At 41.0% G+C, this 15,909-nt stretch overlaps 1 protein-coding gene across 1 annotated transcript in view; it reads left to right on the forward strand.

Moving 5' to 3' along the window:
• The first annotated feature begins 2,251 nt into the window (after nucleotides 1-2,251).
• Nucleotides 2,252-15,909, forward strand: part of gipc3 (GIPC PDZ domain containing family, member 3) — a 40,458-nt gene continuing 26,800 nt past the window's right edge. Inside the window, exons 1-2 of the mRNA XM_034180024.1 lie at nucleotides 2,252-2,545; nucleotides 13,906-14,091. Of these exons, the coding sequence (XP_034035915.1) occupies nucleotides 2,252-2,545; nucleotides 13,906-14,091 (480 nt within the window). The remainder of the gene's footprint in view (nucleotides 2,546-13,905; nucleotides 14,092-15,909) is intronic.

Here is a 15,909-nt window from a genome sequence, read left to right on the forward strand (position 1 = left end):
GGGATGGATGGAGTGTGAGATCGATAGACGGATTGGTGCAGCGTCTGCAGTGATGTGATCGCTGTATCGGACCGTCGTGGTGAAGAGAGAGCTGAGTAGGGGGGCAAAGCTCTCGATTTACCGATTGATCTATGTTTTGATCCTCACCTATGGTCATGAGATTTGGCTCATGACCGAAAGAACGAGATCGCGGGTACAAGCGGCCGAGATGAGTTTCCTCCGCAAGGTGGCTGGGCGTTCCCTTAGAGATAGGGTGAGGAGCTCAGTCACTCGGGAGGAGCTCGGAGTCGAGCCGCTGCTCCTCCATGTCGAAAGGAGTCAGTTGAGGTGGCTCGGGCATCTTTTCCGGATGCCCCCTGGACGCCTCGCTGGAGAGGTGTTCCAGGCACATCCCATTGGGAGGAGGCCCTGGGGAAGACCCAGGATATGCTGGAAGGATTACATCTCTCAGCTGGCTTGGGAACGCCTTGGGGTTCCCCCAGAGGAGCTGGGGGAGGTGTGCGTGGATCGGGAGGTCTGGGCGGCTTTGCTTGAACTGCTGCCCCCGCGACCCGACTCCGGATAAAGCGGAAGAAAATGGATGGATGGATGGATGGATGGATGGATAATTATGTTAAATTATGACTTTATTAGTATTTGGTTGTACTGCCATTATTGCTGTTGTTTCTCTTCTGTAATTTCTTTTGTTTATATGTCTTGTTTGGGGTGGGTGGGTGGGGGAGCAGAAGGGTATGTGTGTATTTAAAAAAAACACAAGCTTCAAGAAAAGCTTTTATTCGACTCAGGAAGGTAAGTTATATAAGTTGCTCAGTTGGCAACTTCCTGACAAGCTGTGGAAAACCAGGTAAGTCGGAATTTTGTTACAGTGTTAAGGAACTAGGCTCGAGTCAAAGAAGTCTCTGGGATCAAATTTTATCAGTTTATTGTTAGGTATTCATTTTCAGTTTATTTTCTGTGCAAAATAGCACAGAACCCAAACTCTCCAGCCTGGTGTTGGATGCAGCTCGAGCTGGTTTGCAAACTCCAGTCTGAACGTGGCCTAGTAGATTTGAAAAACAAGTCTGAATGCTATCTGGCTAGAAACCAGTCAGGATTGAATCTGTCTTAAGCTGGATTACAAACTCCAGTGTGAACGGGGTCATATTTTCACCTCAATCAATCAATCAATCAATTTTTTTTTTATATAGCGCCAAATCACAACAAACAGTTGCCCCAAGGCGCTTTATATTGTAAGGCAAGGCCATACAATAATTATGTAAAACCCCAACGGTCAAAACGACCCCCTGTGAGCAAGCACTTGGCTACAGTGGGAAGGAAAAACTCCCTTTTAACAGGAAGAAACCTCCAGCAGAACCAGGCTCAGGGAGGGACAGTCTTCTGCTGGGACTGGTTGGGGCTGAGGGAGAGAACCAGGAAAAAGACATGCTGTGGAGGGGAGCAGAGATCGATCACTAATGATTAAATGCAGAGTGGTGCATACAGAGTAAAAAGAGAAAGAAACAGTGCATCATGGGAACCCCCCAGCAGTCTACGTCTATAGCAGCATAACTAAGGGATGGTTCAGGGTCACCTGATCCAGCCCTAACTATAAGCTTTAGCAAAAAGGAAAGTTTTAAGCCTAATCTTAAAAGTAGAGAGGGTGTCTGTCTCCCTGATCTGGCATCTCAAACTGGCATCCAGTGTGTCTGCAGGCTGTCTGAGGGGTCAAAAGGTCAGTATGCCAACAAGGATCCACTTCAGCCAATGAGGCAGCAAAGGAGGAGGCGCTTTAAAAGTATCGTCTTACCTGGAATACTGGGGCATTGTCTGCAGTCACGTCTACGTACACCACTTTGAAAATGTTTTGCACATATTTTCAGTATTTTCACACTTTTGAGGGATGTTTGCTCATTTAGGATTGTGTGTGATGCGTGTTTCTCACAAGTATGGGGTATTACAGCCTTCACTTAGCCACATTTATGGTAAAACCTTTACCTGTTGCATTTTGTTTGTTGCCTGTATGCATGACCTGCGAGAGGCATCAGGTGTAACACATGCAGTCGTCAGGTCTGAGGGTGTTGGGTTTCTTCCCAGCAGGGTCTGGTTGGCCCTGATCAGCTAGTGTTACCAGGCTGCTCTCATCACTAATTCATCTTCACTTCACCCCAGAGCTTTTGGTGGCAGGGCGGTTGTCTGCACAGGTGTTTCTCTCTGTGCCACAGCGGTTTACCAAAGAGGCTTTCGCAGGAGGAACACACCAGAGGTCGCGCCAATGCAGAACGGGGAGGGTACGAACCCACAGGACTCCAAGGAGGCGGGGGCCGAGCCTGTGGAGGAGCAGAAATCCCAGAACCGGAGCCATACGCAGAGGTGTGCGGAGCCGTCTGCGCCGCTGCTTCCTCCTCCATCACCTCCTCCACCAGGATCACCAGAATACCAGAGGCCTAAGCTCATATTCCACACCCAGCTGGCTCACGGGAGTCCTACAGGCCGCATCCACGGATTCACCAACGTGAAAGAGCTGTATGCCAAGATCGCAGAAGTGTTCAACATCTCCCCCTCAGAGGTACGAAACACAGTGGCAGGTGCATGACTACCTAGCGGGTCTGCTGAAAATAATGATTTTGAAGGAAAAAAGAAGTCAGCTTGCATTCCCTCCTAACATTTCAGGCAGGCTAGAAATGAGTGTTTGGTTTCTCTTCTCAGATGGTTCCATGATGCGCTGGTGAAGGTCATTTGTCCTAATTAGTGTCTGCCAAGCTTCACTCATCAGTGCCTGAACAAGGAAGCAAACAATAAAGGAAACAAATAATCAGATTGTCTTCAGTAAACGCCACACAGATAACGCAAGCCATTTATTGTAATACAGAACACGTAGCAATAAAACAAAGAAGAACGTGGAAAGTTGCAAAGGTGTAAAGTTACACTGATGAAATATCACCAAGAAACTGTGGTTCATTTCAGCTCAGAACCAAAGATTTCAATGCAAATTATATAATCATTGGCCAGTCAAGAAAAACTCTCTGCAGCTACCTACAGCGTCACTATAAAGCCTTGATTTTTGCTCATGTTCACCAAATGTCAACCCCCCCCCCCCCAAAAAAAACAAACAGTTTAAGTATTTTTTCCACCTTGAATTTATAATACTGTTTTCTCCAAAGCAGCATGATATTACTTGCACAGTTTGCAACACATAACAAGTAAAGAACTCTCAGGATGAATTAAAGTACAAGGGGGGCACGTGGTAGAGTAGACACCTGTGCCAAGGCACAAGAGGGCCTTAAACCACATCACCCTCAACCCATATTCCATCTCTTTGAGCCCGAAGTCTATAAACTACCCATAATGTCTGTTCCATGCTGTGATCCAAATCAACATGATGCATTATTTCACTGGAAATTCTTTATAGTTCCAGAAAAGTAGCATTATCGTGCAATGTTGTTGAAAGTAAAACAAGTTTCTTGGAGGAGCCCCTGGGTCTGGATCCACACCAAAATGTGATGGATTCTTTCTCAGTACATTCACCATCCCTCCACAGAGTTTTAAGAAAATAAGTCCATTTTGCTAAAACAAATCCTGGTTACCAACCAGACACCAGCCCAAGTGGGCACTGGAAATGGTTAAATCGTGTGTTGCCGGTTGGCTTTGTTTTTTTTGTTGTTGTTGTTGTTGTTTGTTAGGATGGTATCACGCTGCACGTTGGATGAATGGTCATAAAGTTTTTAATTGTAAAAATACTTATTGATCAAACTTTCTCACTCACACACTCGTCTATAACCACGTACCCAAGATCAGATCACAGGGGGGCTGGAGTCTATCCCAGCAGTCACAGGGCGTGAGGTGGGATACACCCTGGACAGGATGCCAGTCTGTCACAGGGCCACATATAGACACATTCGCATGCACACCTATGAACAATTTAAAGTGTCCAATCCACCTAATCTACATGTCTTTGGATGTGGGAGGAAGCCGGAGCACCCGGAGGGAACCCACACAAACAACAAACTCCACACAGAAAGGCTACAGGTAGGAATCGATCCTATGACCTTCTCGCTGTGAGGCAACAGTGCTAACCACTAAGCCACCCTGCTGCCGTTTCAAACTTACTGAAAAGCTCTAAACATAAACTCTGTGTGTAAACCATCAGCATGGTGGCCCTGCACTCTGTGGTAATTTAACGTTTGCTCTTTGAAATATTCTTTATTCATTTTTTAAAGTCATTTGTTTAATTATCCACCTCATTTTTCTAAAGTTGTTTGCTATATTTTATAGCTTACACACAAGTCACTCTAATCCATCAAGAAAAAAGTAATGATAAACTCGTTCATGTATTTCACATGCGTAATTTAAAAAAAAACTGTTGCACCATAGAGGTTGTGGCTTATAGAATTTTTGCAGCATCTGTCCAGAATCCTTGAGAAGAAATCTATGAAGTCGTCCTTTAGCTCAAGGATGGTCAAACCACACTGCAGCCTGATATGGTCCTCAAGGCTAAAACACAGCCACAGGCCATCAGCTGTGTGAGGTAGAAGTTTCCATGTTGATACCACGGAAAGATTTCTTAGCAGATGCACCGGCAGAGTGATCATCATGGCATATCTAACAGGAAAGCTGTAGGTCAGGAAAGATGAGAGTAAGGATTTAGGTTGCAGAAGTAGTTTTTTCAAAAGTGTATCTGCATGTGTAGAAACATCACTCTTCAATTCATGAAAATTAATACTGTATGTTGGACAGCACATTGTTTTCCTGAGTAATCCCAACACAGTCATAACATATTGGCATTGGCCTTATCTGTTTCTTATCATTTGTGTTATGAAGGCCACTCTGAAGGCTTTTCATATCTAAGAAAATGCAACTGTGGAGAAAAAAGATATGAACAAACAAACAGCTAACCTTCACGATTTTATCCGGTAATGCACCATGTCACCATGTTAGACTGTTATCTTATCTGTGGTGGAAGATGCTAAATATGTCTTCCAGAAAGAAATTCCATTGTCTTTTGGCAGTCTCCTGTTTTGCTCGGGATCACTACAGCAGATCTGGTGTGGATTCTCATGTTGATTTGGCACAAGTTTTACACCTTGTTGATCGAACTCCTGAAGTACAAGGAGAATGAGGAACTGGCAGCCTTGAATCAGGGATCTTCTTGTTGGGAAAAAACTGAGTTCTAGTCCCTAATAATCACTGTCTAATCACTGTACCGTCCTTCAGAATAATATTCAATACAATTCAAATGATTTACATAGTAGTACTGTAGAAGTAGAGAAAGAAAGGAACAAAAAAGATAAAACAGAATAAGGATATACTAGCGTGTAGCAGATCCACGGGCTGTAGATTGGGTAGTGTTTATAAAATAGGTAGCTGACATTTTTCAAGGGTGGTCATAAATTTCTATAATGCAAAGTTTCTATAATGAGTTGGAATAGCGTGTGAGTCCAGAATGTTTTTAGAACCATAGACTAACCCTTAACCCTTAGAACTTAACCCTTCGATGTCCTGTTAATTATGTAATTTTTTATGTTAATTTAGTGTCTTAATGTATTTATAAATTGTTTAGGTTCTTATCATATACACACTATTGTTGTTATTATTATTATCAGTATTATTATTATTTTATTTTTATTTCTATTTTGTCATTTGATTTTTAAATGGACCACAATGAAACAAGTGTTTTCACTTTCTTGTGTCATCCATGTATTTTTAATGAACTTATTAAATAAAAGCACACACGCACGCACGCACACATATACGTTTTTAATATATACATAATTTACCGCCCCCTGCTGGAATGGCATGTGAGTCTAGAATTTAATTATCAATGTCCATTGTTCAGTGTTGTTAACTAATATCCGTAGTTTCTCCAAAAATTTTAGTCCAATCAATGTTTCGTTTTTGCAGCATTCATCCTTGACCCAAAATACAGTTGTGCTCAAAAGTTTACATACCCTGGCAGATTTCTTTTTTCTTTCTTTCTTTCTTTCTTTTTTTTTTTTTTTTTTTAGCCATTTTTCAGAGAATATGAACAATAACACAAAAACTTTTTTTTACTCATGGTTAGTGGTTGGGTGAAGTCATTTATTGTCAAACAACAGTGTTTACTCTTTTCAAATCATAATGACAAGAGAAACTACCCAAATGAACCTGATCAAACGTTTACATACCCCTGTTCTTAATGCTGTGTGACAGCTTAAGTGACAGCTTGGAGTCTTTTGTGGTAGTTTTGGACGAGGCTCACTGATGGTAAAACTGCCACTGAATATGTTTCGGACTTTATTTACATCAATTAAAAGAAATACAAACAATATGGCACTCTATGGTAAATCTGCATGGAGTAGACAGTTTTCAAAAACTGAGCGACTATGCAAGAAGGAGAAGAGTGAGGAAAGCCACCAAGACACCCAGACAACCCAGAAGAAGTTATAGGCTTATGTGGCTGTGACTGGAGAAATTATGCACAGCATGACTAAAACCTTTTTAGCTTCTGGGGAACCATCCCTGGTTCTCAAGACCAGGCACCAAAGTGGCTTTACTCTCTCTCTCTTTTTTTAAAGATATTTCAGTGTACCTTAGTAAACACAAGAAGATTCCACCTTAGATTTGGAATGTATAATAGAAGAAGATATACTTTACTGAATTTTCATATCAATATGATGTAAGATATGACTATGATTTGACGCAAAGTGCAGCAACAGTGAAAATTAAACACTCTAAACAAAACAGGAATAATACCACACTCATTTTGCACTCATAATAAGGTTAGGATACTGCGCCCTCCAAAAGTACTGGAACACTTGGAATTTCACACATTTTAATTTGTTTATGTTTTTAAATACAAGAACCCCCCCCCCCCAAAAAAAAATCAAGAATTAAAATTTCTAAAATTATCTTCCTCAAACTCAAAGTGAAAGCAAATCTTTAAAACTTGATAAAACCTGTAAATAATAATCAGTTTTACTGCCAGTTTTCTTTTCTTTAGACAAGTCAGGGGATGGAAACATGAAACAAGTCACTGAATATATCTTGAAATTTATTTACATCATTTATGAAGAAATACAAAAGTTTCTTTCACCAAAACATCAAATCTAGGCTTTCATCTCAAATGTACTTTCTGTCAAATTGTAGCTGAACTTTCAGGTCTTCTTTTTAAGAAAATCCTCCTCTACACCACTTCATCAGGAAGCTGGGTTTTATATTGTTAATTAATTTATATCAAGTTGTAGAGATTTGCTTTCAGTTTGGGTTAAGGAAGATAATTTTAGAAAAAAAATGTATTTGAAATGGAATAAACAAATTAAAATGTGTGAAATACCAAGTGTTCCAATACTTTGAGGGCAATTAAGAAACACTGAGAAGCAGCATCTTACTTTTTATATATAGTGCAGCAAATAAGAGAATATTTAGAGTGGAATCCTGCAAATGGTGATACAAACATCAAATTTGGCACAAATAATCCAAAAACATTAACTCTTTAAAAAATCTGATTGGCCACTTGAATTTTCAATAGGCAGCCAGGTAGGGGTCAATTGCAGAATTACACAGGGGTCAAAATCAGGGGTGGGCAACTTGTTTCAGAAAGGGTTAAGAAGGTGCAGGTTTTCTTTGCAGCCACTGACTCCACCAGGTGATTTCACTGATTAACTGATTCCATCTGCTCAAAGTGATATTAATCATTGACTCAGTTACAGCAGTTACTCATAGTTTTGGTACCGTGGACAAGTGCCACATCATTCTGGAAAAGGAAATCAGCATCTCCTTAAGGGCCTCTTCACACATAGTACGAATGTGGACAAATTGTGCATGAAGCAGGAATCGTATGTAATACGTGCAAAATCGTAGCTGCCTCCAACACCTCGTACACCTGTTGCTTCAACTATTTGCGCACACCAGCGGCTGAAAGACAGAGTGTGTGCTGTGAGAGCCCATCGAACCCTCTCGTGGCAGGTGTCGGCCAGATTCCAGATGGCACACACGAACATCTAACACTGCTCGATTGGCACTTAGAAAATGTGTGGCCATTCGTGCTATTAACTGATTCCATCTGCTCAAAGTGATATTAATCAGTGAAATCACCGAGTGGAGTCAGTGGCTGCAAAGAAAACCTGCACCCTCTTGGCCCTTTCTGGAACAAGTTGCCCACCCTTGGTCTAAATTAAAAGATGCTCCAATCATATAGAAAACTACACCACATTATTTGGCTGATCATAAAGATTCCAAAAAAGGTATAGTTTGGACAATCTGTGACTGAATTTTATGGAGTTATGAGGTAAAAACAGCAAGAATGGTGACAAAGGTCAGTTTCAGTATGTACAGGGGTCAAAAGTTAAAGTTGCGCCATTAATTTTGCTCCAGCTGTATTTGTGCTGAATTTGATGCTTGTATCACCATTTGAAGGATTGTTTCAGTTATCTGCTGCACTAATAAGCCAACAACAATAAACCACCAGAATTAACGGAGAAATGCTGCTTTTAACAACCTGGTTTGGTGTGATTAGAAGTCCATAGTTCAAATGACATGTTCAGTTCAAATCTGGTAGCAAACATTTTTCTTCTTCTACTAAGGTGGATTAGAACTTTTTGTGGTAAACAGCACAAACTACTGACGTACAGACAGCGATTAGAGTTTTTGTATTTGAGAGATTTGAGAAATATTTGGCATGTTTGGAATGTGTATTGTTTTTATGGAGTATTTAGCGTGTGCAGTTAGTATGGTGGTGTTTTTTGTTTTGTTTTTGTTTCGTATAAATGAGGCGTCTTATGAAGGTTGAGCAAGCGCTTCAGGTTTTTTTTTTTAATTGGAGCAAGACGGAGTGCACAGTGCATCGTCAGAGTCTGAACCAGACAGTGAGGATTCTGATGATGGAGATGGTCCCTCTTTTGTTCTGGACAAGCAACCAGAGGAGGTGGATCCACCTATGTGCGCACAGATCTCCACAGTTGGTCAGATCACGCACTTCTCTTTGCAGCTTCTCCAGGACTCAGGCGCTACAGAGCTCCATCCCAGCACCGAGTCCTGGAATGCAGAGCAGGATGCAGACACACACTGCTCCAACAGTGGCTCCAGGTGCGTTTTGTTAAAGCATCAAGATCAACGTTAGCTTTGGTTTCATTTTGTTCCTCTTTCATTCCATTTGCGCCCTTGATTCGCAGACTTTTCCATGATTTGAAAAGTAGAAAGCTCATTCGTCCACCTTTTCTCAACAATTTGTGAGTTTTTTTAAAGTTTTTTTTTACGTTCGTTCAGCAATTGTCTTATGCCTTGTGACCGGGCCATAAGTTTGAGTAATCAGCAAAGTAACTAATCAGCAAAGTAACTAATAGTTACTCTTCTGAGTACTCTGTTGTGTGGGCCGCTGAAGAGGAGGTACTGCTGGCCCACCACCACAAGATGGCACCCTGCTTGAAGTGCGGGCTTCAAGCACGAGAGGGCGTCGGAGCGACCGGGAGTGACAGCTGTCACCCATCATCCGTACCAGCTGTCACTCATCCACTACTCATCACCACCACCATAAAGGCCGGACTGCAACTCCACCTCCCCGCTGAGAAATCAGCTACCATTCAGGTAATTTCTCTGCTGAACCTGATTCGAGCATTAGTCTGATCTCTTTTGCAGCCGTTTTCCTGGGACGGATTCCCTGTCTGCTGAGTTGGCGTTTGGTGTGGACTGCGACGGCTTCGCCTCCCACCCCACCCAGATAAGTGGTTGTCTCAGGAGCTGTTTGAGTGTGTTATCGGAGGTGGAGGTTCTCCCTCCTAACTGAACACTGACTGTGGGATTACTGAGTGTGCGAACTCACACTCATCAGTACTGTTTCTGTTCTCTGCCAGCAGTACCGGGTCTGACTGCTGAAGACAGTGGCCACCTGGGGCGCAGGGCTTGGCGGCTCCGGTGTTCTTCAGATCCGTTGGTGGTGGAAGCTGTGTGGGATCCGGCTCTTCTCTCGCCAGACGTCTTCTATCTTCGAGCCTGCCCACACGTCACCTTGTGTATAATTGACATTCCACCATATTGGTATTGTCTGTACTTCGTTGTGCGATTCACAACATTAAATTGTTACTTTTGGCTTATCCATTGTCCGTTCATTAACGCCCCCTGTTGTGGGTCCGTGTCACGACACTTTCACAACATACTCACTCTTAAAAATAACCAAGCTAGATTACTAGTTACTTTATTAATTACATTCAGCAGCTGCCGATAAGTAATGTAACTACAACCCCAATTCCAATGAAGTTGGGACGGTGTGAAAATATAAATAAAAACAGAATACAGTGATTTGCAAATCCTCTTCAACCTATATTCAATTGAATACACCACAAAGACAAGATATTTAATGTTCAAACTGATAAACTTTATTGTTTTTGTGCATATACTTGCTCATTTTGAAATGGATGCCTCCAACACGTTTCAAAAAGCTGGGACAGTGGTATGTTTACCACTGTGTTGCATCACCTTTCCTTCTACCAACACTCAATAAGCGTTTGGAGACTGAGGACACTAATTGTGAGTGTCATGATTGTGTTGTGTGGGCCGCTGAAGAGGAGGTACTGCTGGCCCACCACCACAAGATGGCGCCCTGCTTGAAGTGCGGGCTTCAAGCACGAGAGGGCGTCGGCTTTGCTGGAGGTGACAGCTGTCATCAATCAACACAAGCTGTCACCCATCACCACCACTACAAAGACCGGACTGCAACTCCACCTCCTCGCCGAGAAATCAACTACCATTCAGGTAATTTCTCTGCTGCCTGACACTGTGTGTGTTTAACCTGAACTTCTATTTGCAGCCGTTTTCCTGGAGTGTTTCCTTATCTGGAGGATTGGCGTTTGGTGTGACAGCGACGGCTTCGCCTCACACCCCAACTCAGATAAGTGGTTGACCAGGAGCTGCACGAGTGTGTGTGATTGGAGATGGAGGTTTTCCCTCCTTTACTTAATACAGACTGTGGGATTACTGAGTGTGTGAACTCACACTCATCTGGACTGTCTCTGTTCTCTGCCAGCAGTACCGGGTCTGACTGCTGAAGACAGCGGCCACCTGGGGCGCAGGGCTTGGCGGCTCCAGTGTTCTTCAGCTCCGTTGGTGGTGGAAGCTGTGTGGGGATCCAGCTCTTCTCTCTCCAGGCGTCTTCTATCGTCGAGCCTGCCCACACGTCACCTGGTGTATGATTGACAGTCCACCATATTGTTATTGTCTGTACGTTGTTGTGCGATTCACAACATTAAATTGTTACTTTTTGGCTTATCCATTGTCCGTTCATTAACACCCCCTGTTGTGGGTCCGTGTCACGTCACTTTCACAACAGATTGGGTATAAAAGGAGCATCCCCAAAAGTCTCAGCCATTCACAAGCAAAGATGGGGCAAGGATCACCACTTTGTGAACAGCTGTGTGAAAAAATGGTCCAACAGTTTAGAAACAATGTTTCTCAATGTTCAGTTGCAAGGAATTTAGGGATTCCATCATCTACAGTCCATAATATAATCAGAAGATTCAGAGAATCTGGAGAACTTTCTACACGTAAGCGGCAAGGCCGAAAACCAATGTTGAATGCCCTTGACCTTCGATCCCTCAGGCGGCACTACATTAAAAGCCAACATTATTGTGTAAAGGATCTTACCGCGTGGGCTCAGGAACACTTCAAAAACCATTGTCACTTAACACAGTTCGTCGCTACATCTATAAGTGCAAGTTAAAACTCTACCATGCAAAGTGAAAGCCATACATCAACAACATCCAGAAACGCCGCCTTTTCTGGGCCCGAGCTCATTTGAAATGGACAGACACACAGTGGAAAAGTGTGCTGTGGTCTGATGAGTCCACATTTCAAATTGTTTTTGGAAATCATGGACGTCGTGTTACCAGTGCAACATTCAAAAGCCAGCATCTGTGATGGTATGGGGGTGTGTTAGTGCCCATGGCATGGGCAATTTACACATCTGTGATGGCACCACCAATGGTGAAAAGTACATCCAGGTTTTGGAGCAACACATGCTGCCATCCAAGCAACGGCTTTTTCAGGGACGTCCCTGCTTATTTCAGCAAGACATTGTCAAGCCACATTCTGCACTGCCTGCAGTCCAGACCTGTCTCCCATTGAAAATGTGTGGCGCATTATGAAGCGCAAAATATGACAACGGACCCCGGACTGTTGAACAACTGAACTAATAGTTACTTTTCTGAGCACTCAATCTTAAAAATAACCAAGTTAGATTAGTTACTTTATTTGTTACATTCAGCAGCTGCGGGCAAGTTGTCCACAGCCGCTAATAAAGTAACTGTATAAAGTAACCCATAAAGTAACTTTTCAAAGTAACTGTGGCAACACTGTTCATGTGCTAATTGTTGTTTAAATTAATAAGCCAAAATAAATTTCAAACAAGGATAAAAAACAAAAATGTAATTTTATTTGTACAGCTGTGGACTGTGTGTGTGCGTGTGTGTGTGTGTGTGTGTGTGTGTGAGCAAAGTCATATAATTTATGGACAACATGTATACTGAATCATTCTTTATGCCTGTTGTTATCGCACAAAGAGACTGAAGTCATGCTGAAGTTTTACTGTAACTAATATAAGGAAAAGTGTCATGAATCAGTTGAGTAGGAATCAAACTAGTGTCCTTGACCTGGTTGTGGACGGGAAAGAAGCAGCGATACAGACAGACAACTTTGGACTGCAGTCAGACCTTATGAAGCAAGATATCATATAATAGCTGTTCAAAGTAAGATAAAGGCGGCTTCAGGTTATCTCCAACATCCATTAAACGTATATAAGTAAAACCCAAAGTTCAGCTTTCAGAAGATCAATTTTCCGACTTGGGAGGTGAGAATAACACAGTTTAAACAATAAATAAATAAAAGTTGCACGTTTTATACCAAATGTGAGTAATACATACTGATATAAAATGTCAGATTACAAGTGTTTATTGTTATTACTATCAAGTGTTTATTATTCCTTAATAATGGCAATAATCATTATTATTGTTTGATTGGAATGATTTTTCTATTTAAACTGAACCACTTGGAAACAAATTTCTCATCATAAAGAAAAGAGAATGAAAAATTGAAACTACAACGAGTTGGGATTTTTTTTTTTAAATTATGTAACATTATTTTTACTTTAACACTGTAATTGGCGCTATTTAATAATTTACCACAAAGAACTCAATAAAATGGCCTCAATAACAAACCATTATAAAATCAAATCTCTTACAAAAGTGCCCCCTACTGTTGAAATTGTGTATTACAGGACTGCATACGTTCATATAAAAATTGTCTTTCATAATAACAATCTTGGAGTCAATCCAGCAGAAAATAATAATATTAAAGAAATAAATAAAATTGTCCATTTGTTAAAAAAAAAAAAAATAGATGAGAAAAAAGCGCTATAATTTAAAACAGATATTCTGGCTTTTTTTTTTTTTTTTTTTAAGAAAAATTGGGTAGGATTTATTCAGGCTTTTAACAGTGATGATATCACTGAGTCAGCTGACTATACAGTTCCAAAGAAATTTAATTATTTCTTTCTAAATTAGGTTTGAAACTTGATAACTGAATTGTCTTCAGTGAAGGAGTGGGAAACATGGCTTGACATGCCAAATTAGATTGTCTGTTAATATCTAAATAAATAAATCAGACAGAAAATGTTTAGCAAATTTATGCTAATGTGCCGGACATTTTTTAAAATGCGCTGTTTTTGACAGTGTACAGACACCACATTACTGTGATATCACTCGTAAAATTTAATTTCAGTCCATCTTTTTGAAGCTTACCATTTATTTGTGTGTCAACCAGGTTACAAATGTCAGACACAGACATTGATAATGTTGGTTATGTTGGATGACATCATGTTGTGAAGTATTTTTGAGTGTCACGATGCTCTTCAAATAAAAATTTAAAAAATAATCCTTTTTGCCAATTGTCTTTGTCTGCCTTCAGATTCTCTTCTGCACTCTTAACTCACATAAAGTAGACATGCAGAAGCTCCTCGGGGGGCAGATTGGACTGGAGGACTTCATCTTCGCCCACGTCCGAGGGGAGACCAAAGAGGTGGAGGTGACAAAGACCGAAGACGCCTTGGGCCTCACCATCACAGACAATGGTGCTGGATATGCTTTCATCAAGGTGAATGAGGGCTGAACCTTGTGTAATTTAAGTTTCCTGGAGTACACGTTTCACTTTTTGTGGAACAGGTTTAAGCAATAAAATATCTTTGAGAGAACACAAACAGGTGGGCGGAGGGCTGGGTAAGGCCAGTTAATCAGATGATTATGGCCTGTGATATGGAGCATAATTTATTGTCAAATACAGCCCTTGTAATGATTTGAAATTAGTATAATTTCCACCTCATTTAGATGTATTGCCATCAAATTAATGCTGTCATTTCACACTAAGACATCATATTGATATTTCTGTTTCAACGCTCACAGTGACAGACAGCTAAAATGGAAAGAAAAAAGATTTTGGTTTGTAACGGCTTTATTTTTAATCAATGGTTCTTCAAGAATATTTGGTACCATTGTAACAGCTCAAGATATACCCCCTTGCCCAGACTATACTTGATTGTTAAAGTGGGCTTGCCTGTTTTCTACCCTGGAATATGGGCTTGGCTATTTCATACCCCTACACCAGATTATGCTGAACTCCTCAGCCCTATGATACAGATTCAGAAAAACAAAATAATCAAGGATTCAGTATTTAAATTTAACTTTGTTTCACTTGCTGATGATATTGTGTATTTACTTGAGACACTTTTATATTTATTATGTTTCAAGGTTACAGATGCAACATAGAAATCAAACTGAAATGTGCAAAAAAAAAAAAGGTAGATGTCATGGTATTGTGCATGGCCTAAATGATGTCCAGGTTAAAACAATTCATCCATAAAAATGTATGTATTCACAGATTAGTTGTTTCAAGACAAGGAAAAAGGTATCAGATTGGTATAGATATTAGCAGATACTGACAGTTTCAGTATCGGACATGACACCGTCGTATAAAAATTAATTCAGGATGTTGCAGTTGCATGTTATTAAAAAGCAATTATGACAGTAAAAAGTCTGGGCCTTGAACTACAGACTTACTGTATTTATGAAAAACACAATGAGGTATAATCTGAACTAGAGGGGTATAGTTTGGCTTCAACCAAAATACACCCCATAGTATAATAAATCATCCTGGGCTGTTTTATGCCCCTTGCATATGGTGACTGAGGGCAGACTACATCCATGTATACACTCACTAGCCACTTTATTAGGTACACCTTGCTAGTACAGGCTTGAACCCCCTTTTACCTTCAGAACTGCCTAATTCTTCACGGCATAGATTCAGCAAGGTGTTGGAAACATTCCTCAGAGATGTTGGTCCATATTGACATAACAGAATCACACAGTCCCCCATTCAACCAGTCTGTCCATTCTCATCTGAACTCTGACATCAACAAGCCATTTTCAGCCATACAAGTGCTTCTCTTTTTTGGACCATTCTCTGTAAACCTTAGAGATGGTTCTGCATGAAAATCCCAGTAGATCAGCAGTTTCTGAAATACTCAGACCACGATCAAAGTCACTTACATCTGTTTCAGATATGTTTATTGTGAAACATTTCAATCGACAAGCAACTTTTCTTGACACTTGCATGTTTCTTTAAGGAGAATCTCACAAACAAACAAAAACATCAACAAGACACACTCTAAAACAACAACAGCAACAACAACAAAATATGGATGAGACACAGTACCAATTGCCCCCTCCTTAACCCACCCCTCCCCAGGACCATTTACTATTTTCTCTCCCCTCCTAGGAGTCCATTGCTAGATGGACATCTTGACTGGTTTCTCTATCAAGATAAGAGGCCAAAGTTTGCCAGATTCTCTCAATGTCCCTCAGCTTGTCTTTCAGAATGAATCTAATTCTCTCCAAATGAAGAGTGCCTGTCAGGTCT

This window comes from Thalassophryne amazonica, chromosome 10, assembly GCF_902500255.1.
Source record: "Thalassophryne amazonica chromosome 10, fThaAma1.1, whole genome shotgun sequence".
NCBI classification, from domain to species: domain Eukaryota; kingdom Metazoa; phylum Chordata; class Actinopteri; order Batrachoidiformes; family Batrachoididae; genus Thalassophryne; species Thalassophryne amazonica.